We start from the raw sequence: 23,715 nt of genomic DNA on the forward strand, positions 1-23,715 counted from the left end.
TCACCAATCGGCTATCACGTCTGCATGCACACGTCGGCCGCACGCTCTGTATAGAATACTTTGATGTGTCATTAGGTTTGAGCAAGTGAGAGGAGCAGACATGTTTAGTGACCAGTTGAGGGCAACATAAATTCGTGCTGACAGTAAAACAGTGCATCTTCATTGTCCAGTGGTACACGAAGCTCAGTTTGTGGAAAACGTGTACAGACCTGTTTGTGTAAGAGTTAAAGACTGGAAGTGATTTGGCTGAATCTGCAGCGAAGTCAGCAGTGCAAAGCTTAGCGACAAAATGGTGTAAAATGGGCTCTATAGGGAATAAAAACTGTAACTCTCGTAAAAGAGCTTGAATGCCAGAAAACAATGTTTGTGTCTTCCTGTAAATACTTTCTCTGTATGTTTATTTTCTCTACCTTGCATTTTGTGCCCAAGGGAATAATTAATTCTGGATAGTCCAACTTCCTGAGTATACATGTATGTCTGAGAAAAAGTGGGGCTTTTTATTTGTAGACTGTTAATAAGTGTGGTTTAAATTGATCATTAATGCCAGAAATTTTTAAATTTCAGGTTTTAATTGATCACATGGAGGAGCAGAATGTTGATGGTTTCACAGAAGCAGTTAAAGATTATGATTCAATTTCACGACTTGATCAGTGGTACACCACTATTCTGCTACGCATAAAGAAACAGGTTAATGACAACCCAGATCTTCGCTGAGTCAGAGCTTTCTATTTGTGTGCATCCTTTGTACTTGAACTGTCTTTTGGCACTTCCCACAGTAATTTTTTAGGGTGCAAACAACTTAAATATAGAAGAGACTATTAAAAAGCCAGAAAGAGCTGCTGTTTTATGGAGTTGGTATTAACTGAACTTTATTTACAAGTACAGTTAAGCATGTCTTATTTCTCCTCATTTTTAATGAAATTTCAGAATACCAAAGAAACTATAGACAAAGGAAATCTTTTGTTCTAAAATAATGGATGGCCACTTTTTACACCATGCAATAAACAGACAATATTTTTCCGAAACACATTTATCTTGATACATGAATTCATGTATGATAAACTGTAGAGGTGTCACAAGCTTTCCAGAAGCAGCTTAATAAAACACACACACACACACACACACACACACACATACACACACACTACCTGCTTGTGTTTGTTAGTTTCTTGTAGGTAGTACCATTCCTTCATTTTTATTCCAGTAAGGGCAGAGGTTTCTGTCAAAAGTTTACTGTAGTTAAACAGTGCATGTGTAGTATCTTAATTTCATTTTAACTATGGTTGATCCTTCTCCATACCTGTAAAGCAGTAGTTTTTGTTTCTAATATTAATTATTGATACATTTCTGGAAAGCTTGTAGTGAAACTACACTTTGTGTACTACTATGATGTTGGCTTTGAGAAAGTTGTTGAATGTTGCAGGTGAAAATAATATAAAATATTGTCTAGTAGTGAAGTTGGTTTTTTGCACTTTTATTGTTAATGAATTCATAGAAAAATGGCCTTGTACTATTACTGCCACAAAGAACCAGTGATCAACAAATTAACACTTCACAATCAATAATTTAAGTATAAGAAAAGAAGTGTATTCAGTACATGTTCTGACTGAGCACTGTGCTGAATTAAGCAAGCATTGTCTATTAATGTTTTTAGTCTTTATAAATGTTGTAAATTGAGCCTGCAGTGGTTAGATTCCCAGAATATTAGATCTTTTTGCATAATATATACAAGGTGGCAAATGCTGAAGTAGACATTGATTGGAAAGCATATTGTGTATGTTAATTTCTTTTTGTAGTGGAGTTGTAATACTGACAGGTATTATCATTTTGTTGATGGTCATCACTGATTGTTTTCTACATGCATTGTGACAAATGTGTGCTCACATACATTTCTAAAGTTCATTGAAAAATCTGATCATGTATTTTTTTCCTTTTTCTAAATTATCATGTTGTTATACTGTAATATTTTGATAAAATGTATTTATGTGGATGTTTTATGTGAGATGGAGGCACAGTTACTTATTATTTTTTTTTTAGATAATTTTTAGTAATGTGTGCAGACTGTGTTTTTGGGTTAGTGCATCGGACAATGTCACTTGCAGTCACCTACTTTTGGAAGCAATAATTATGTAAAGTGCCCATTCATCAATAGTTACTGGCTTGGGGTGCCACAGCTCTTCCTTACACTAATGGTGGTGGTGTACTTGTGTTTTCATAACACAAGTTTTGTTTGTGGCATTCAAAGGTTTGAACCCATGGCTCTCCACAGTTCACTAGTCACATAATTATATTTTGGAGTTGGATTTTAGAGTTTGGTATAGGAAGCTGCAGAGGTGTATAATTTATAAAATATAAAGGATAACTGGATCCAAACCAATGAGTGCATGGGTGGGGGACATGGTCACAGATCACAGAAGAGGGAGGGAAAAATTTGGGAGGCGGAACCCAGATACACAGTTCAGGAAAATCAGATAATTCTATAGAAGCATGATAGTGAACACACAACAGAGTATGTGGTATGATATTTGAGGAAAGATTTCTGAAGTAAAACGAGTGGCAGAAATTAATCATTCTTTGTACTGCAACCCAGTGTCTTCCTCCTTGTTACATCATATTTATAGTTTTAGATTTGTGTTCTCTCTCTCTCTCTCTCTCTCTCTCTCTCTCTCTCTCTCCATTTGGGAAGAGCTTCTTGTTTTCTGCATATATTCTATTACTTGTTCATTATATTTACTCTTATTGTGAGTTGTTCCTCAAAAATTGGAAATTTGTAGTAAGTTCTGTGGGAGCAAACTACTGAGGCCACTGGTCCCTAGGCTTACACACTAGTTAATCTAACTTAAACTAACTTACGCTAAGGACAACACACACACCCACCCACCCATGCCCAAGGGAGGACTCAAACCTCCGATGGGGCAGCCGCGCGAACTGTGGCGAGGCGCCTTAGACTGCACGGCTACCCTGCGCGGCTCGTTGTTCCTCAGCTGTATACAATACAGGCAGAATATTTCTTTGTTCCTATGTAGTCTACAACAGTAATCCCACTGGTTCTTTTTGAAAATTAAGTTTATATTTTGTATGTAGACAGAAGCTGTTATGTGATTCTTTAAATAGCAGTTCCATTATAAGAATCCATGACTGTGAACACACATTGTGGAATGAGAAGGATGTTATTATTATGCACCAAATTAGCACTGTCTGATCAGCTGTATACTCCTGTATCAGTGTAAATAGATTTAACAATAATAATATTGTTGCCATTTGTTTATTGTGCCTATTATTCAGGAAAAGTTTGTTGACAGTGTTTATTACTGTAATGAGTTTCTCTTTTTTGTGCACATATTTGATGCAAAGCTCTTTTATATTAACCACCATTGTGGAAATTAATGGTTTTATATAAAAAATAATTATGCTTGGAAAAAACTTCTTTGAAAATAGAAGATTCTTAATCCTCATATGATAATTTAGTATTATTGAAGTCTCATCAAGTATCTTACAAACTGAATGTTATTTTAAGATTATATTATTTAGGTATTGGTTCTTTTAATTCATTGTGGGGAGGTCTTTTTATCACATAAGTTGCACCACATAAAGATTTGACTAGATGTGGAGAATTGTCAGAATGTGTAATTTGTGGCAGAAGGGAAACGATCACCATGATTATTACCTTGAATATCTAGACCATGTGCTTTACCTTATAAACTTCTAGCATTACAGAGGTAGTTAACTATTATTTTGACTTTAAAATGTTGAAAATTGCAGTGAACATGAATGTAGCACAGATGTTTCTCCAAATAAATGTGACCATTGAGTTTCGGAAAAACAGTTACAGCGTTTTGGAGGAGTACTAAATAACTTCCCCTAACCTCCCCCCATGCACACGCAATTTGGGCTACTGACTTGTAAGAAGTGTGAATGCACAAGTCATGATCCCTTTTCCATCTCCCTTTCAGAATCTGTAATGGAATTTGAAATATATACTGAGCTGTTAGAATGATAAGACTTCATGTCGTGAGAACAGCTTCCAAAGTAAGGTTACTTTTACAATGATTCATTTCATGTTTTTACTATCTGGTACATGGCCACATAAATGATTGTGTGAGGTAGGAGGATTAGTATTTCTCATTGCTGTTTTTGAGATTTCTCAGCATCACTTTTCCTCTCTTAACTGTTAAGATGTAGTCTTGATGGATAACCACTAAAGAAATTTCTAGTTTGTCACATGATATAAGATTGATTGTGACCTTCCTAGCACTTCAGTCACTACTCAAGCATATTCAGTTTTCATTCTTGGAAGGCACAAGAGTCACTAATGGTGAAATTTACAAATGTAATTTCTCTCTTTCTGATTTCTTCCTATGCAGTTAGCAACATTTTAAAATGATTGCTCTCTTCCTACAACTATGACTAGAAGGGTTTCTTGTAAGACCAAGCAGATTTTGATATCTCCTTGCTTTATTTCTTTCATATTTGCATGCCAGTATGATTTGTATTTTAAGGAAGCAATGCAAATTGAGAATAATTTTAATTTATGGCACACATTAAACATTTGGAAATTCTGCCACTTAGTGTGTACCCAATCTGTAATGATGAAGAAAGGTACTTGTACTATGGCACTGATAAAACTTCAAAGAGTGTGAACTATTTGATATTGCAAATATGTTGGTCTTCGCAGTGTTTGCAGTTACTTTCTGCTCAGAAATAGTTAAACTGTATTAGTTTTTTTTCCCCTTGTAATGTTAATTTGGTGTTGGGATAGGAGATGTTGGGTGTTGTCTTTGCATATTGTGTATGGGGGAAGTGATTATCAACATTTATATTTGACTGTATTCTTCAGCAATGCATTATTTACTGTAGTGTGTTCTAGCTCTCAAACACTTTACTTCACCATTAAACACAAGACTCTAAAAGATGGATGTTTATATAACATCCTATGGGTGTTTTCCATCTGTACGTAGGTTTTCACAATCGGGTATCTTATAGTTCTGTTTTATATGAAACATAATTGGAGAAACCAGTCATGTAGCTAGTGTTTTATTTGATTGGAAAAACAAACTTTTTTTGGGTTGGTGGTATTAAGCTGCTATCGTGTTAAATACATAAACTTCATTGTTTCTAGTAGTTGGACGTATTGACGTTGGGTAATAATCCAGGTAGCAGACATTTTATAAGAGTATATTGCTACCTTTAAGAGCTCTTAAAAGTATGGGTAAAGTAGCATTCATGATGGTTAGCTAATCAGTCATGAGCATGAGCATTGCATTCAGGTGCACAGAGATAACTGTCAAATTTTACATATTTCTGTGGCCCTTGCAGAGAATCCATTAAATAATCTTTCCCTAACCACATCCAATTTTTGTCCTGTCCTCCATTTGTAATTCAATTTATTAAGCTGGTCTTGCATTTTCATTGTTCATACAATGCTTAATGCCCAAAATTGATTTATATTTTTTCATTTTTCAGTACTGTATATCTTAAGCCATATTTTTAATGTTGAGCGAATAACTTTAACATTCCTTATGTATCCTGAAATACTTCCTTAGAACTTAAGCAGTTTCGTTTCCCATTTCTATGCAAAGCAGTGCATAGTTGGTAGATACTTTGGGGAAACTGTATCAATGTTTGGTTTTTGTCTCCCCTTTTTTAGATGTCAGAGGACAATATTTCATAGACTGCTGTAGGTGCTGTTACAGATCTGTTAGCAATTTCACTGCCAGAATGTTTGTTTTGGACTCATCATATACTTAATTCATAGAAAGCAATTTTGTCAGTGTGCTGCGAAGTTCACACACTTAAGTGTTCACATATTGTAGTTTTATGAAATCCTTCATGAGCCTGTGTTCACTTAATGTAGTTATATGAAATTTTCCATGAACCTTTGTGCCTTGAATGTCCATTATCTTGCACAAAAGTATTGTCACCTGCAGTATTTTTGTTGTGCTTCTGTAATTAAGGAAAGAATTTTCTGAGTAAGTGTCTCAGTGAGGATAGAAAAAGGGAGATCTAACCACTGAAAAAGTGTGGTAGAGTTCAAAATACACCCAGGATATGCTAAAATTAAAAATTTTAAAACATTGTAAGTTAGAATTAACCGTCATATTCTTATTTTAAGTTGAGCACATAGTGACATGGTAAATTATGAAATTTGATAGGACACATGAGTGGGAGGACGTAGAACATTTATTTTACTTTCTCTCTTTGCTGTTGTGTATCCAGCATGGCAGTTGGTCATCACGATCCTATGGGTTTCGTAAAAATATAGTCTAGCAAAAGGCTGCATTTCTGTTCCATTGTATTTTTTCCATAAACATGAGATTATACATGTTTTGTAAACTTTTGCTGAAATCATATCTTTGTTCTTTTTGACATTTATAAATCCAATCGCAAAGCACATTTCAGTATAGTTAAGGCACGACTGAAAAATTACACTTTGGTGCACTGATTTTTCGTTGTTAATTTTTATACTGTCTCCATGAATTACATGCTTTATGTACTGATAACCTTTCAATTAGCATCTGAGATTCATTGCAGCTTCTGGTGTGTGATTGCCATGTAATGAAATTTTGTGACCATTTCTCAGATCTCTGACAAAGATTTAAAGCAAATAACATATAATACAGTTTACAGGTTTCCTGAAAAAAAAAAAAACAAAGTGATAAGAATTTTTTCAGCCTATATTGATATGCACATATAATGTAGGTTATTTGACACTTATTTATAATAATGTAACAATGTATTTGTTATTGCAAGTTGTTCAAGTGTCATTGAAGACTGTGAGACAATGTAGATACTGTGAATATTGTGAAATATTAGATGATGTATAAGCTTAGCATTTTGTATTTATTTATGCTTGTAGAATTTTTGATTTAATGAGGAGAAAATATTTATTTTACAATGTGGTACTGTATCATAATGCCTTTAAAATTAAATACTTTGTGAAATCTTATGGACATTGTCAGTGTTCTCATGAAATATAAAAATGACAGATACATGCAAAACAATATTTTTCCTCAGGCTTAGGCACACATTCCTGGTCTGCCTCCAAAGGTAATTACATATAGTAATGATGATGCAGTAATACCTTTTAGGTACCCATGATTACAGTGCTCCTGTTTTATTTGTGTGAAGAATTCATACACTTTTGTGATTTTGGGCTGAAAGCAGCAGTTGTCTGAAGGATTTCTTAGGCTGGTACTTGAAACCTAATTCGATAGGTTATTTGAATGTAATCACTGCAATATAAACTAGCACTTACAGCACATAGAAAGATTAGTGATAAGTGACTATAATCACAGGGAGATGGTTTTTACTTCGGTTCTGCAGTGTCTTATTTTATGTGAATAGGAAGGTTAGTGTTACACCAGTGACATTCAGACAAGTTGCCAAATGAAACAGACGTGAAAACAAGTCACATTACGCCTGTTCACCATCGAAGTGCCCAGTGGCATCAGGGGAAGGAGTTCGATCAGGGGAGATTTACCTGCCTGCAGGAACTAGGTTTGTCATACCATGATATTTCCACTCGAAGAGGGCTTGATTTTATGGCAGTAATACGTGTGGAACCATTGAATATGAGGTGGTTGCTGGCTGCAGTGAGTAGGTGCTGGAACACAAATTCTTAGCAACTGATGGAATCTTGTTTTGTATAGATAATGATTTTTACAGCTTTTTCCATAATGTTAACTTTTCTGCCAGTGAGTGTAGACTTGACTGTGTCAATACTTTGATACGGTCTGTGCAGTGGATTGATGGTATTAATACCATTATGTTGGTTTCCATTGTCTTGGAGCCATGCACACCACCTTTGATTCAAATGTACATCCTAATACCATCACCACTATGCTGAATGGCAAGATTTAGTGTTCACAGGCAAGTTCTGCCTCAGCCTGTGCTACAGTAAAATGTCCATACATGTTCAACACTGTCTTGGTGGACTGCAGTGTGACAGTCTACAGTGTTGATATGCATAGTGGGAAATCACTATGTAAGATGGTTTGGTGATTCCACTGAATAAATTGTGATCTTAACTATTACATACTGAGGAAAAAACTGAACAAGAAGTAGTAGGTTCTGGTTTCTGTGAAACTACTACTCCTTTCGTCAATACTACATAGTATATTCCAGAAGGTCGTTGCATGTGGTGGAGAATATGCAATTCTTTTCCGTACCCAAGCTTCCCTAGCATGCATGTTTGCTCGCCATGTTATCCATCAAATATGTCAGGAATGTGGTAAAGCCATTTGTCGTAATCTAGCAACCACATTTTGTTCTGTGGACTTGCTTAAAAATTATAGGGGTGATTCGCGAGGAATATACGTAGGTCCTTACTGATCACATGCTACAGTGTGTAGGTGTTCACATCATAGCACATAGGATAATGTTGCATTGTCAGAAATAACATGGCACTTAGTAGAGATGGTGATAAATGGGGTCAAACGTTGTAGCGCATTGCTGCTTACGTAGACCCATATGCCTTAGGTGCTGTTGTTAAGCTGTTTCAGGAAAAATATGGAGAAACTTGGGTATAAATTTGTTGGTTGTGTTATGGTAATGGTTTTGCATTTACCAGCAATAGAAAATACATAATCATATATTGCCTTGAACAGTTGGTTCGAGAAATCGTTTTAAGATAACACGTTAGATATCAAAGGGAATTAGTAAAACATAGCTACCGCAGTTGTCATTGGTTATGTGAGTTGAGGCAGATATTTAAAGATGACGGAAAACATGTTTGGCAAGTGCAACATCAAATGATAGTTGGTTAATTAAGCAGCAAACATTCTATCTTCGGGCCTGCAAATGTGAAGTATGAATGGAAGGCATTCAATAACATTGTACAACAGAGACATGTGCCAAACAAAGTTGAGAGGAATGAGAATGAAATGCTAAGTTGAACCCACTCCCCTCCTCCCCCCTCTGCCCCTCCTCCCCCCTCTGCCCCTCCTCCCCCCTCTGCCCCTCCTCCCCCCTCTGCCCCTCCTCCCCCCTCTGCCCCTCCTCCCCCCTCTGCCCCTCCTCCCCCCTCTGCCCCTCCTCCCCCCTCCCCCCTCTGCCCCTCATCCCCCCTCTGCCCCTCCTCCCCCCTCTGCCCCTCCTCCCCCCTCTGCCCCTCCTCCCCCCTCTGCCCCTCCTCCCCCTCTGCCCCTCCTCCCCCCTCTGCCCCTCCTCCCCCCTCTGCCCCTCCTCCCCCCTCTGCCCCTCCTCCCCCCTCTGCCCCTCCTCCCCCCTCTGCCCCTCCTCCCCCCTCTGCCCCTCCTCCCCCCTCTGCCCCTCCTCCCCCCTCTGCCCCTCCTCCCCCCTCTGCCCCTCCTCCCCCCTCTGCCCCTCCTCCCCCCTCTGCCCCTCCTCCCCCCTCTGCCCCTCCTCCCCCCTCTGCCCCTCCTCCCCCCTCTGCCCCTCCTCCCCCCTCTGCCCCTCCTCCCCACCCCTCTGCCCCTCCTCCCCACCCCTCTGCCCCTCCTCCCCACCCCTCTGCCCCTCCTCCCCACCCCTCTGCCCCTCCTCCCCACCCCTCTGCCCCTCCTCCCCACCCCTCTCCCCTCCTCCCCACCCCTCTCCCCTCCTCCCCACCCCTCTCCCCTCCTCCCCACCCCTCTCCCCTCCTCCCCACCCCTCTCCCCTCCTCCCCACCCCTCTCCCCTCCTCCCCACCCCTCTCCCCTCCTCCCCACCCCTCTCCCCTCCTCCCCACCCCTCTCCCCTCCTCCCCACCCCTCTCCCCTCCTCCCCACCCCTCTCCCCTCCTCCCCACCCCTCTCCCCTCCTCCCCACCCCTCTCCCCTCCTCCCCACCCCTCTCCCCTCCTCCCCACCCCTCTCCCCTCCTCCCCACCCCTCTCCCCTCCTCCCCACCCCTCTCCCCTCCTCCCCACCCCTCTCCCCTCCTCCCCACCCCTCTCCCCTCCTCCCCACCCCTCTCCCCTCCTCCCCACCCCTCTCCCCTCCTCCCCACCCCTCTCCCCTCCTCCCCACCCCTCTCCCCTCCTCCCCACCCCTCTCCCCTCCTCCCCACCCCTCTCCCCTCCTCCCCATCCCCTCTCCCCTCCTCCCCATCCCCTCTCCCCTCCTCCCCATCCCCTCTCCCCCTCCTCCCCAGCCCTCCCCCCCTCCTCCCCAGCCCTCCCCCTCCTCCCCAGCCCTCCCCCTCCTCCCCAGCCCTCCCCCTCCTCCCCAGCCCTCCCCCTCCTCCCCAGCCCTCCCCCTCCTCCCCAGCCCTCCCCCTCCTCCCCAGCCCTCCCCCTCCTCCCCAGCCCTCCCCCTCCTCCCCAGCCCTCCCCCTCCTCCCCACCCCTCCCCCTCCCCCATGTGCCCCTCCTCCCCATCCCTCCGCTCCCCCCTCTGCCCCTCCTCCCCCCTCTGCCCCTCCTCCCCCCTCTGCCCCTCCTCCCCCCTCTGCCCCTCCTCCCCCCTCTGCCCCTCCTCCCCCCTCTGCCCCTCCTCCCCCCTCTGCCCCTCCTCCCCCCTCTGCCCCTCCTCCCCCCTCTGCCCCTCCTCCCCCCTCTGCCCCTCCTCCCCCCTCTGCCCCTCCTCCCCCCTCTGCCCCTCCTCCCCCCTCTGCCCCTCCTCCCCCCTCTGCCCCTCCTCCCCCCTCTGCCCCTCCTCCCCCCTCTGCCCCTCCTCCCCCCTCTGCCCCTCCTCCCCCCTCTGCCCCTCCTCCCCCCTCTGCCGCTCCTCCCCCCTCTGCCGCTCCTCCCCCCTCTGCCGCTCCTCCCCCCTCTGCCGCTCCTCCCCCCTCTGCCGCTCCTCCCCCCTCTGCCGCTCCTCCCCCCTCTGCCGCTCCTCCCCCCTCTGCCGCTCCTCCCCCCTCTGCCGCTCCTCCCCCCTCTGCCGCTCCTCCCCCCTCTGCCGCTCCTCCCCCCTCTGCCGCTCCTCCCCCCTCTGCCGCTCCTCCCCCCTCTGCCGCTCCTCCCCCCTCTGCCGCTCCTCCCCCCTCTGCCGCTCCTCCCCCCTCTGCCGCTCCTCCCCCCTCTGCCGCTCCTCCCCCCTCTGCCGCTCCTCCCCCCTCTGCCGCTCCTCCCCCCTCTGCCGCTCCTCCCCCCTCTGCCGCTCCTCCCCCCTCTGCCGCTCCTCCCCCCTCTGCCGCTCCTCCCCCCTCTGCCGCTCCTCCCCCCTCTGCCGCTCCTCCCCCCTCTGCCGCTCCTCCCCCCTCTGCCGCTCCTCCCCCCTCTGCCGCTCCTCCCCCCTCTGCCGCTCCTCCCCCCTCTGCCGCTCCTCCCCCCTCTGCCGCTCCTCCCCCCTCTGCCGCTCCTCCCCCCTCTGCCGCTCCTCCCCCCTCTGCCGCTCCTCCCCCCTCTGCCGCTCCTCCCCCCTCTGCCGCTCCTCCCCCCTCTGCCGCTCCTCCCCCCTCTGCCGCTCCTCCCCCCTCTGCCGCTCCTCCCCCCTCTGACGCTCCTCCCCCCTCTGACGCTCCTCCCCCCTCTGACGCTCCTCCCCCCTCTGACGCTCCTCCCCCCTCTGACGCTCCTCCCCCCTCTGACGCTCCTCCCCCCTCTGACGCTCCTCCCCCCTCTGACGCTCCTCCCCCCTCTGACGCTCCTCCCCCCTCTGACGCTCCTCCCCCCTCTGACGCTCCTCCCCCCTCTGACGCTCCTCCCCCCTCTGACGCTCCTCCCCCCTCTGACGCTCCTCCCCCCTCTGACGCTCCTCCCCCCTCTGACGCTCCTCCCCCCTCTGACCCTCCTCCCCCCTCTGACCCTCCTCCCCCCTCTGACCCTCCTCCCCCCTCTGACCCTCCTCCCCCCTCTGACCCTCCTCCCCCCTCTGACCCTCCTCCCCCCTCTGACCCTCCCTACCCCTCTGACACTCCTCCCCCCTCTGCCCCCCCATAAAGTCTTGCAAAAGAGGAAACACAAATGGAACTGATTCAGTGCTGATTTGATAATATATAAATTATGCAAAAGAACCTACCTACTACCCTTACATCAAACATTTATTGTAGGCTGAGGAGGAACAAAGTTTCTTGATTAGTGAAAAAAGTGCAGGATGATGTAAACTATGTAATTGTGTAACAGACGTACTCACCCAATTTCATTGGGAGATAGTACACACAACACTGTTTGCATATGGAGAAACTTCACCTTCAAACCATGGGAAGTGTGACCGTTTGAGTTCAGCTCTTTCCGGAAAATTTCACGGACTCCATTGTTTTTGCGTCAGACATAATTTCTCTGCTGTTTTCATGTCAGAAGTCATGATTTGCATAGGGAGTACTTTTCTGTTGCTCTGGAACATCATAGGATGCCATTGTCCCCTCAAATATATTTGTGCTACTCCAGAACATCGGAGATTCCAGTTTTCCCATCCGATCTTTTTCTTTTGTTCTAAAACATTGGGAGTCGCGTTTGTGTAATTCTCCTTTGTCATTCACATACTTACAAGTATATGTTCTGGCACCAGCAACTTTGCAACCATATTCTGTATGGAATGTTGCTTCAACAATTACAACACTCAGAAAAATAATGACTAAGTGTAATGTATTTTTGTAATGCTGAACATGATTTTTGCATTTCATGTATTATTTACATTAAATGTCAGGTAAAAAGCAATTGTAAATTATTTTTTTGGTATTGTTAAATTCCTTCAGTTTTATCCTTCCAGCTTTTCTAATTATGAAATAACAATGCCCACAATTTCGTGTGAATAAATTGAAAAATTGCCCATGATTAGAGGGTTATTGTTCCAATTTTTAGAGTGCCCTTTCAAAGAGGATTCAAGCAACATGTGACATCCACTCGTGTAGATCTCAACATAATGACAAAAGTGATAAAAGTGATAAATTCAGAAGTTGAGTTTATGCAATTTTATTTTTAATCCAGACAATGTACGTTACAAGTTTACTATCGTTTGCTTATCACTGGAGAATTTTCATGCCATGTGCTCTACTGACCTGTATATTTATACTCTGCAAGTGGAGTATACACCGTGGTTCACATTTATTACTCTGTGTGACTGGTAAAGCACTGTATACACTCCACTTACGGAGTATAAATATATTTATCAGTAGAGCATGGAGCATGAAAAATTCTCCTGTGATAAGCAAAAGAAAGTGAACTTGTAACTTAGATTTTCCATATTAAAATGAGTACACTGTAGTATTTGCTAAGGTTTGGTAATTTGAGTTTGCTCTGTGTTATGAATAATAGCTTAAAATCAAAAGAAGGGACTGTGTACCATCCTGTGTGATTACAAAATGATGACATGACTAGTTCTGACACGAGAACCAGTCTTTGTCCTAAAATTGGTTGAAAGGTGTTACAAGGAAAGTAGAATTCCTGAAGTGATAATTGTCACCTGACATTGGCAAGTCAGACTTGTTTTTAAGAGGGTCAACATCTAAAATGGATTAGATTTTGTTTTTCCTGTGGTATTCCTGTATAGTTATGGATGTCGTGGTGTTTTTACCAAGACTCACTTATTTGACTTCTTCAGGTCTCAGTAACAGCCCGTTCTGTCACAATCTCATCATCAATATGTGGTCCTGTTGTACCAGGTCTTACATTATGAATCCTTATAAAAATGTATCAAAGTGGTTGGAGGGATTTTGGTGAACACACACAATTTATTGTGTGTTGTTGGAATTTTAACACTGGTAATTTACATGATTTATAAAAGTATGTGTTCACATAATGCCATCTGTAATCTGTAACCAAAACCATGTGGATACTATCATAATGAGCTTATAATGAATTAGGGGAAATAAACATAAACCTTTCACTGTGTGCTCCTCAGCCACTTACCTGCACTTGACTTTATTATGTTGAATCTTTTCTTCAACTGATGCCCGAAACACATCTTTGTATGAAAGGTAAGCTGGATTTAATGTTTTGTGTAGTCAAGGCAGTTGCTTAACTCATAAATGTCTGGTGAGGTTAAAGAGATAGCGAACATTTGGGTACAATATGTTGTAGTTTTAAAATATTATTTTACAATTTTGTAATGCCTCAAACATAAACAAGTTGCCAATACTACCACAGCAATCTGACAAGGAGCCCCTTGAGTGCATCAGTAGGGCTCACTTGAAGGTGTTGCATTAGCAGCTACAGCAGGAAATATATTAGGTGCTCATGCCTCACCATGTGCATCTGGAGGGCAGCAGAAAATGTATGGAGATACTTTTTGTGGTATATAACAGTCGAGAAATGTTCAAAACAAATGATGAACTTGCACTGTGAACACTGAGTGAAAATGGTGCGCACAGTGATCAAAAATATTTACACCACCAAGATTGTAGATGAACTCCTGGGGTGTCCACTCTTCAAGAAAGCATGTTAGAATCATACTGGTGTAATGGGGTGATGAAAACTGATGGAATGTGATGGCTCGCAACTGAATGTGAAACAGTCTGTTGTGGTTCTTATTGTGAACTGGCTATTCTTTAAGGCGTAGTGTGATAATATTGTCATGTAGAAGAAGGTATACTTACATGAATGACAAACACTAACTTCATTTAACGAAGGTTTATTCAGCACTTGCACATACAAGTGCACGGGGCGAACTGCCTCCGGCCAGAACACATACAGTATATATACACACCTACAGAACATTCCAGTACAATGATTCTTGACATTTGTGGATACTTCTAGAAAGTACTCGAACCGAATATAGAAATTAAAATTGTACAGTCCAGGTGAGTTTTGAACTCACGACCCTCCATGCAACAGTTTAGTATCATAACCACTGCACCACGGTGCTACTCAGCTTCTTCTGCGACAATATGTTTTATGTCCAGCGAAAAACAAACACCCATATGCTGAATTTGTCCAGTGGTTCCAGGTGGTAAGAAATGCAATGTAACACACTTTTCAGGAGGTATAGTTTGCTCTAAAGGAGTAAGATTTTTTACACGCAGACCAGGAACTGAGCAAAAGCAAGTTATTTTGACCATTTTTTTGGCCAAAAGCAGTACTCATACTATAGCTGTAGTTTTGTTACACCCATCTACCCACTCTTGCTTCCTGTGATGTAAATATTCTCTAATGCCCTTGCTATAGCACACACATGAGGAAGAATCTCTTGAGGTTCCCTTTCATATGCATTTCCTTTTCAAATCCCAATTTTTTGGAGTTGAAAACATATTCCTTACTGGACAATGGGATAAGTTTGTTTATCCCATTTACAAATTTTTGGGCACATTCTGTAGTTTTCTGTGCACCATCAGATTGATTGCTTTGTCTGAAATTCTGTTATCGTAAGTCTTCCAATTCTGTAGCACTCTTTGAAGTTACGCAACCATCCACTGTTTCCCTTGAAATCACTGTAATCTATGTCACATGCTATTTGATGTGCATAAGGTAGAAGATCACTGTCATGTATGTCCTATAAATTTTGTCAAGCATCCTTGAAACACGCCAACACCAGTTTTTGTATCCAGTGTGCCTTGTCCCCCTTGAGTATCCTTAGTTTTTATTATGTTTTACATAGCCATATTTCTGCGGAATTATTCAAAATCTGTTCATAATTTTTTATTATGCTGTGGATGATCTTTGATGTTCCTAATTATGGTTTGTACCCGCTCTTTGGATGATGATTGTCCTTCACTACCTTTCACTGGAAACGGGGATTTCTCTCTCCCTGTCTGACGAGGATGATGAACTACGTGATTCAACACCTGTTCCAAAATCACCTTGACTTTGTAAGTCATTGTACTCCTCACGTACATTGTCTGCACAGTTGTGCGCATATGACGCAACACAGTCCACTGACTCATTTTGCTGTAATGTTGATTTTGTCTGTCACTTCTTTCTCACTCTGTGATATTCCTTGGGTTACTTACCGATGAAACTTCAACTTCGGCACCCGTTGTAAATATAATGCAATGTTTGCTTTGTTTATCGTTGCTGTCGCTCTGCTTTGTATCGACACCACTAGCACTGTAGAGCTGTTATGAGTTCCTTGTCAACTAAGGAGTGCAACTACACTCCATAGCCTCATACTGCAGTCACCATTGGATACCTCCAGTTCCAGCCCCTGTTACGATTAGCAGTCAATATTATGGTTGCGTGTTAGACACCATGTGGGACACTGAATACCATAAACATCATTGCCTTTTGCAACCTCACACTAAAGTGTGATACTAAAGTATCTGTATGATTCTGAATTCATAATTCGAAATAACACGCGCACTGCAATATCATATTTATCTGCTGACACCGGGCAAGCGAGTGTCAAGTAAAATGTCTCCCATGTAGAGGATTATACATAATGGATGTACGAGTGCAGGTTGTAGACACATGGTTGTCAACATATGGGAGTTTGGGCCTGACCGTGAGCCAAATAGTAAGACAACCACTCACAGTAAGTGGGAAATTTCATGTATTCCAGTCAAGTGGTTCCTTGTGAATGTGTGTACTTTTATATCACGTGTTTCTGGAGTCAGTACAGAAATGCTCTAACATTGCATTCCCCATAAAAAGCCATCCATCTGTTACAGGCACTAATTTAATGTTTATGCTCCAACAAGACACACACTGAATATTCACCGACACTTTCAAACCATTATGCCCACCGGAATAGATGGAAAAATATTAGGTATGTAGTCAGCGGGGTGCCTAGCAGTTGTTTGGAAGAAATTGTGCCATGGTAACACAATGAAGTTATACTCTGATTACAAATGATATACTAGCAGGTGCTCTTCATTTGCTTATTCATGACATAACATCAGAGTAGTTCCACCTTAATTGTCATAAATATTCTATACAGCTTGAACAGACAGCAACGTTATTGCAGTGAGGGTACATATGTGAATTTGCATTCTATTTCTGTATTGATACACTGAAAACGATACAGTTTACTGCACATGTGAAGTGTGTCTTCAGAACAGTTAGCACATATATGTTTTTAAGTTATTGGTAAATGTTTTTCACTGACTGATGTTCCAGCTAGTATTAGGCAATAGCGATTCACAGTATGCGATAATACTTTTCAACTCTCTATAGTAAGTGAAACATTTCTGTGAAATTAATACATAAGCTGTACTATTGTGTGTGTAGTGTTTTGCAGAGTTCATTACATTTTGTGCATTCCATGTAACTTTTTTAGTAACCTGTGGATATGTGAATAGGCAATTGTTTTTATGGAATAGAGGGCATGTCTGGGTTAATTTAGGAATTTGTAGGTAACCAGCTAGTTTAGAGACAGCCAGCTTTCAAAATATTAGCTGGTTATTTTTGTGGTGTGCTACAGTTGGAAGTTTCAAGCAGCTAGATGCATATCATTGCACATGTTGAAGGTGAGGTTGCAGCATTGAAAGTAACTGTGAGAACAGTTCACATGTTGGTGCTATATTTCATTGAATCGTACCTCCTGGCAAAGTTACTTTCAACATCTGTCTAAATATGCACAGAATGTAATCACATTGTATCCTGCATGTTGTATGACTGGCCATGAGCGTCTTTATGGTTGTCAACATGTTAAAACATTTAGTTGTGTATGAAAAAGTGATGCAAACTTACTGCTGTGGCTTTGGTTTGTGCGTGATAAGCTTTTTTTTCCGCGCTATTGGGGTAACAGGGTGCATAACTTTCACATCATTTGCTTATTGTATTATCCAAAATATTGCAACCTTACATACATACTGAGTCATGATCTATAAGGGGCAGTCAAAAAGTTCCCATTTGAGGGCATTGTTGCTGCATATATGCAATGTACTGTGACTCCAATGTGGTTACATACGCACAGGCATGTAGACAAGGAATGTGTGGCATTCATGTCTTTCTAATGTGCAGTAAATGCGAAAACATGAACTATGGTGACATTGACAAATGCATCCATACAGGACATATGTGCTGTTACTCTTTTCTTGGCTGTTGAAAGACAAACACTGGTGTATGTACATCAGAGAATGTGTGAAATTAAGATGAAACATCCAGGAAAATTGTGGCTAGGAGTGCTGTTGCTTCATGATTATCAATGTCCCCATATTGCAAATGTCGTAATGCAGAACTTAGGCCAAGTCAAGTGGGAGACACTAGAGCACACGCCCAGTAGTCCTGATCCCTCCCCTGGTAACTATCATGCTTCCGGTCCCTTAAAAAAAGGCCTCGAAGGGTTCACGATTTGTGTCAGACAAGCATGTGCAGGAGGCAGTTACAGACTCCTTTAATCAACAGCACACAATGTTTTATCAATGTTTTACCTGAAACCTTAGGCTGCATTCTGGACAATGCACAAAATGTCAAAATCTTTGTAACACACATCTCGTAGCTAAAACAGAGAGCGGGTTTGGACTTGAAATATCTGCTGCCCTGTTGTCTGAATATAAAATACATTTTATTACAAAATAACTTAGTCAGTTTTACACCACAGATATGACAGACTGGAGGATATCCTTGCCAAAGAAGGAAGTTATTCAGAGGTCTGTCATGGTGAGTTCATCCCATTGGAGTGACCAGTTTGAGGTATGTCAGAAATGGTTGATGTCACTGGTCTCAGGTTATTGTCCCACATGTGTTATCACTCTTCCTTCCATCATTGCATGACTTTTTCACCTAACAGTGAGATGATAGCCTGCATGGGTTGAGGAAATAGAGCCACATTAAGTTTCCTGGAGGCTTGCTTTGCTGCTACCTCTGCTGTCTCATGCCTCTGAATTTTTACATGTCCAGGAAATCCAGTAGAACCATACTTGTTTCCCTTGGTGTTGAAGAAGGGACAGTCAGCCCTGAATCATTTTCTCTGCTCTGTGCATTTGCTGCTGGGCTTGTATGGCACTAAGGGAAATGGAGCAGATGTTAAACATTTTCCTTCAACAACATCCTCCAACAAAGGTATCAGCATATGGAATAGGTTACTAGATATGTGAGTGGCTCAAAGACTTCTTAAGTAATAGAACCTAGTATGTTGTTCTTGATGACGAGTGTTTATCAGAGACAAGGGTATCATCAGAAATGCCCAAGAGAAACATGATAGGATCACTGTTATTTTCTGTGTACGTAAATGATCTGGTGGACAGGGTGGGCAGCAATCTGTGACTGATTGCTGACGATACTGTGGTGTATGGGAAGGTGTCGAAGTTGAGAAACTGTAGGATCATACATGAATGGCAGCTATCTCTAAATGTAGCAAAATGTAAGTTAATGCAGATGGGGAGGGAAAACAAACCCATAATATTTGGATACAGTGTTAGTGGTGTCCTGCTCAACACTGTCATGTCATTTAAATATCTGGGCATAATGTTGCAAAGCTATATGAAATGGAATGAGCATGTGAGGACTGCAGTTGGGAAGGGAATAGTCAACTCCAGTTTACTGGGAGAATTTTAAGAAAGTGTGGTTTATCTGTAACGGAGATCACATATAGGATGCTGGTGCAACCTGTTCTTGAGTACTATTTGATTGTTTGGGATCCACACCAGGTCGGATTAGAGGAAGACATTGAAGCAATTCAGATGCAGGTTTCTAGGTCTGAACGACATGCAAGTATTATGGCGATGCTGTGTGAACTCAAATGGGAATCACTGGAGGGAAGACGATAATCTTTTTGAGGAACCCTATTGAGAAAATTTAGAGAACTGGCATTTAAAGCTGACTTCAGAATGATTCTACTGCTGCCAACATACATTTCGTGTAAGGATAAGATACGTGAAGCATGTAGAAAGTCCATTTTCCCCATGCTTTGTCAGTGGAACAGGAAAGAAAATGGCCAGTAGTGGTACAGGGTACTCTCTGCCATGTACAATATGGTGGCTTGCGGCATGTAGACTGAGCAGCTAAGGAAGCTAAAAGGACTCTGACTCCAGTCTTGGTGTACAACTTCAACGTCGGCCACACTCATTTCTAAAAGAAAATCCTTTGCACATTTCCCAAAACACTTTGTTCTCGCCAACAGATGTTGAAGAGTTGTTCAAAGGGTGGACAAGCGACAGCGTGGTATGAAAGTTACAGGGTAAAGGGATATATTTTGTATGTGTGTTGCACCATGAGTTGTCACTGCTTGATGTGAAATGGTAGCGTAACAGCCTTGCACAGAGATTGGGAATGGTGCTGGTCCGAAGTGTCTATCACCAGTCAGATGACGTTAAGGTGGATGGCATTTGTTATTTTTAACAATGATTCACTAACTGACCCATTTATTTTGCTGCAAATATGTCCATTTCCTGACTGAAGGTACGTGATGTGGCTCTGCTGTCCTGCATGGCTGGGCAAACATTATCTCTCTCCTCTTAGGCAGTAATCATGTGGGTCTATTGAGATCCTGCATGACACTATCTTCCTCCTGAACTTGCCAATACGTACTTGCAAAACAGTCATGTGATTCCAATCAATGAGAGCAGCTGTCTCACTGAATGCTAAACAGCAGTCTTATTGGCCATGATCCTGTCACTGTCGTATTTCTGACATATGCTGGTAGACATTTTCCTGTACCTGAGGCATAATATAATCTTCTCACAAACAACTACATACAAATGTGACTTCTGAATGAGAAACCTGCTGTGTGATCTTTTGTTATACACAGAACGTTAATACCATTCTCCCTTCCTATTTTGTGCACTTGTCCTGAAATGCTAATCATTTGCATATACAAGCATGTAGATCATTTTGTGCTGCTATGACCTTTGTTGCAATTTTAATGGCCAGTTTTGTATTTACTAATAGGGAAGGAATAAGTAAACATCAGTAAACGTAAGACTGAATGTTCATTTTCTGAATTATAATTTCAGTATTTGTTTATTGTAATGGCCTATGTGCTGATGTTATTGACTGAACTTTGCTTGAGCTTAAGTTTTTCAAGTCTTGTCAGTGCTTCATTGACATTGGTCAGTGTAGGATACTGAGATTCTTTCACATCCTCAATTTTGTCATGGCTGTGTTGTTAGTCAAGTTCATTTTTTTTGTTCCTTTTTACCTGCTAAGTATCTTGTAATTTTTTTACAGCTTTTGGAGAGTTTGTAACAGCAGCTGAGTATTCCATTTTGAGGTGCTGTTAGGAGAATCTGGGAAAGTAAACCCTGTAAATTTTGTGTTCTGGAAAGAGCTTATTTGAAGCTTTTTCCTTCAATGCACCAAGATATTAATTCATTTACATGTGAGTATTCATTTTAATGCCTCAAAAATGCAATGCAAGACATGCATAATTCCAGTCACTTGTTTTAAGTTACAGCTCATTGACTTTAGGTCCAAAAACATTTGTGCCATGTCATATGTTTAGCCTACAAGCAATAGCCCTATTCAGTCATAGTTCATTCCATCAACTCCCAGTACACAATATATGGTGGTGGAAAAAAATTGCAACACCAAAAATAATTAATTTAGAGTAATGAAATTTTGGGAATACATATGTCTAGGTAACATATGTAAGTGATTAACATTGCAAGATCACAGGTTAATGTAAGCACAAGATAAGCCATTGCAAATGTGAAATGCTGGTACATTAGTAACTGGTGTAACTGCCAGAATGTTGAGTGCAAGCATGCAAATGTGCATGCATTGTGTTTTACAGGTGGCAGTTATCAGTTTGTTGGATGGAGTTCCATGTGTGTTGCATGTGTTTGGTCAATACAGGGATGGTTAGTGCTGTTTGTGGATGACGTTAGAGTTGTTGTCTAATGAGGTCCCATATGTGCTCGATTGGGGACAGATCAGGTGATCAAGCAGGCCAAGGCAACATGTCGACATCCTTTAGAGTATGTTGAGTTACAACAGCAGTATGTGGGCAAGTGTTACCTGTTGGAAAACACCCCCTGGAATGCTGTTCATGAATGGCAGCAGGTCAAATCGTCAAGATGACGTCCAAATTTGCATTCAGAGGGCAGGGGATAACCATGAGAGTGCTCCTGCTGTCATACAAAATCACATCCCAGATGATAACTCAAGGTGTAGGTCCAGTGTATTTAGCATGCAGATAGGTTGGTTGCAGAACTTTAACTGACCACCTCCTAGCCAACACACAGCTATCACCTGCACCAAGGTAGAACCAACTTTCATTGGAAAACACAACAGACCTCCACCCTGCCTCCATTGAGCTCTTGCTGGACACCACTGAAATTGCAAATGGTGGTGGTTTGGGGTCAATGGAATGCATACTACAGGGCCTCTGGCTTGGAGCTGTCCTTGAAGTAACCAATTTGTAACAGTTTGTTGGGGTGCTCTTGTGCCAGCTGTTGCTCAATTTGGTGCTGCAGATGCAGTATGATGTGCCAGAGGTATACGCCAAACATTATGGTGCAACGTGGCCATCCAGAGCCTGGTCTTCTTGCAACCGTACATTCTTGTGACCACTGCTACCAGCAATAATGTACAGTGATTCATGCAAAGTCTTTCTCCAGTACCGCAGAAGGAATATTAAGCTTCTTGTAGCTCTGTTCCACAACCTCGTTCAAACTCAGTGGCACCTTTTTCACCTTAAAGGCATTATTGAAACTCACTACTTCCAGTCTCAAAGGTAACTAACACTCATGACCATTACAGTGTGTATTTAAAGCAAAGTTGATTTGCTTCCTCATAGTGGCACTGCTAACACCACTTTTATGCGACTAGTGTGAAATTTGAATATACATCATCTTTCAGATGTAGAAACATGTGTACCAACTTTTGTTTATGTCACACAACTCCATCTTGGTGTCGCAATTTTTTTTTGCTGTGAGTCTATGCTACCAAAACTTTGCATCATGTCATTGTTTATTTTAGGAACAAAAAGAAAAAAAATCATGGGTATTACTTGTTTTACAGTAAAGGATCCCACTAAAATGTTCAATACATATGTGATCTCCTGATCATCAGCTTTGTTAATGGTAAAATGCACTCAGTTGAAAGTCTTGTTACAGGAGGTGTTGAATGGCTCTGAAGATACTTTGGACTTTGCCAGCCTAAATTGTCATTTTGAATTAAACAAATGAGAGCAAGTTGGATGGGAGCAAACTACAAAGGAGATTTGAGGGTTCACAGCTTAATTGTGCAATTTAAGGGCATTGACAATGTACAAAATTTACGTACAGGTACTATTTTGTTTATTTGTAAATAATAAATTTGTGTAAAACAGAGAAAAACATTAGTATTAATTGGTGTCATATTCACATCATGAATCATTGCACTTTTGCCTCTGATATTTGTAACAATAAAGTAAAGCATCTTAAATTTCTTAATAAGGAATCGGTTGATATGATCAATTGGGAATATACTGTTGGATTGTAAACAGAAGCAAGCCAAATACGAAGGCAGCATTATTAGTGAAGTACACCACTTAGAATTGAAATCTTGTTTATCACTGACACCAATGTAAAACCAGGACAGAAGTGAACTCCTGGATGGATATTACAACTATTTATATGTACATCAAATATTTCAGAATGCTGGTATTTATACAAACATTGTACACTGCAAAATATACACACGATACAAACATACAAATTTTTAAGAACCTCCCAGAAATGATAAATGTTAAGTAACAAATAATTGACTGTGGTCGGGTTTGAACTAGTGACTCACAGCATTCCTACCAGTAATGCTAACCATTATGCCACACTGTATGCACCACGTCTTATGACATTGCTCCCTCTTGTGGAGAAACAGCAGCCTACTGTTTGAGAAGCTCTTATCAAAGCCAACTACAGCATCCTGGATCTGGATCTTGTCAGTCGTCCTCTGTACAGCGACACTTACGGATCCTTATGTTCAGGTTGTCTTGTTGCATCCTCTTCACTGTGGTCAGCATCAAGGATAGCTCTTCCTGTCAACACTTCAAGACCGTTAAATGGGTCTTGAGTTTCCCTGAACTTCCCACTG

General features: G+C 42.1%; 1 protein-coding gene across 2 annotated transcripts in view; it reads left to right on the forward strand.

Moving 5' to 3' along the window:
• The window catches only part of LOC126185219 (alpha-soluble NSF attachment protein), a 69,952-nt gene extending 46,998 nt beyond the window's left edge, over positions 1-22,954 (forward strand). Inside the window, exons 5-7 of one of the 2 annotated variants that reach the window (XR_007536986.1) lie at positions 565-687; positions 20,869-21,019; positions 22,758-22,954. Coding sequence is in view for 1 of the 2 variants with exons in the window: in XM_049928099.1 (XP_049784056.1) it covers positions 565-714 (150 nt within the window). In the remaining variant the exon portion in view is untranslated. Of the gene's footprint in view, positions 1-564; positions 6,947-20,868; positions 21,020-22,757 lie in introns of those variants that run through there. The other variant, XM_049928099.1, reaches the window with a different exon arrangement.
• The last annotated feature ends 761 nt before the right edge of the window (positions 22,955-23,715 follow it).

The sequence above is a fragment of the Schistocerca cancellata genome, chromosome 4 (genome assembly GCF_023864275.1).
Source record: "Schistocerca cancellata isolate TAMUIC-IGC-003103 chromosome 4, iqSchCanc2.1, whole genome shotgun sequence".
Lineage (NCBI taxonomy): Eukaryota > Metazoa > Arthropoda > Insecta > Orthoptera > Acrididae > Schistocerca > Schistocerca cancellata.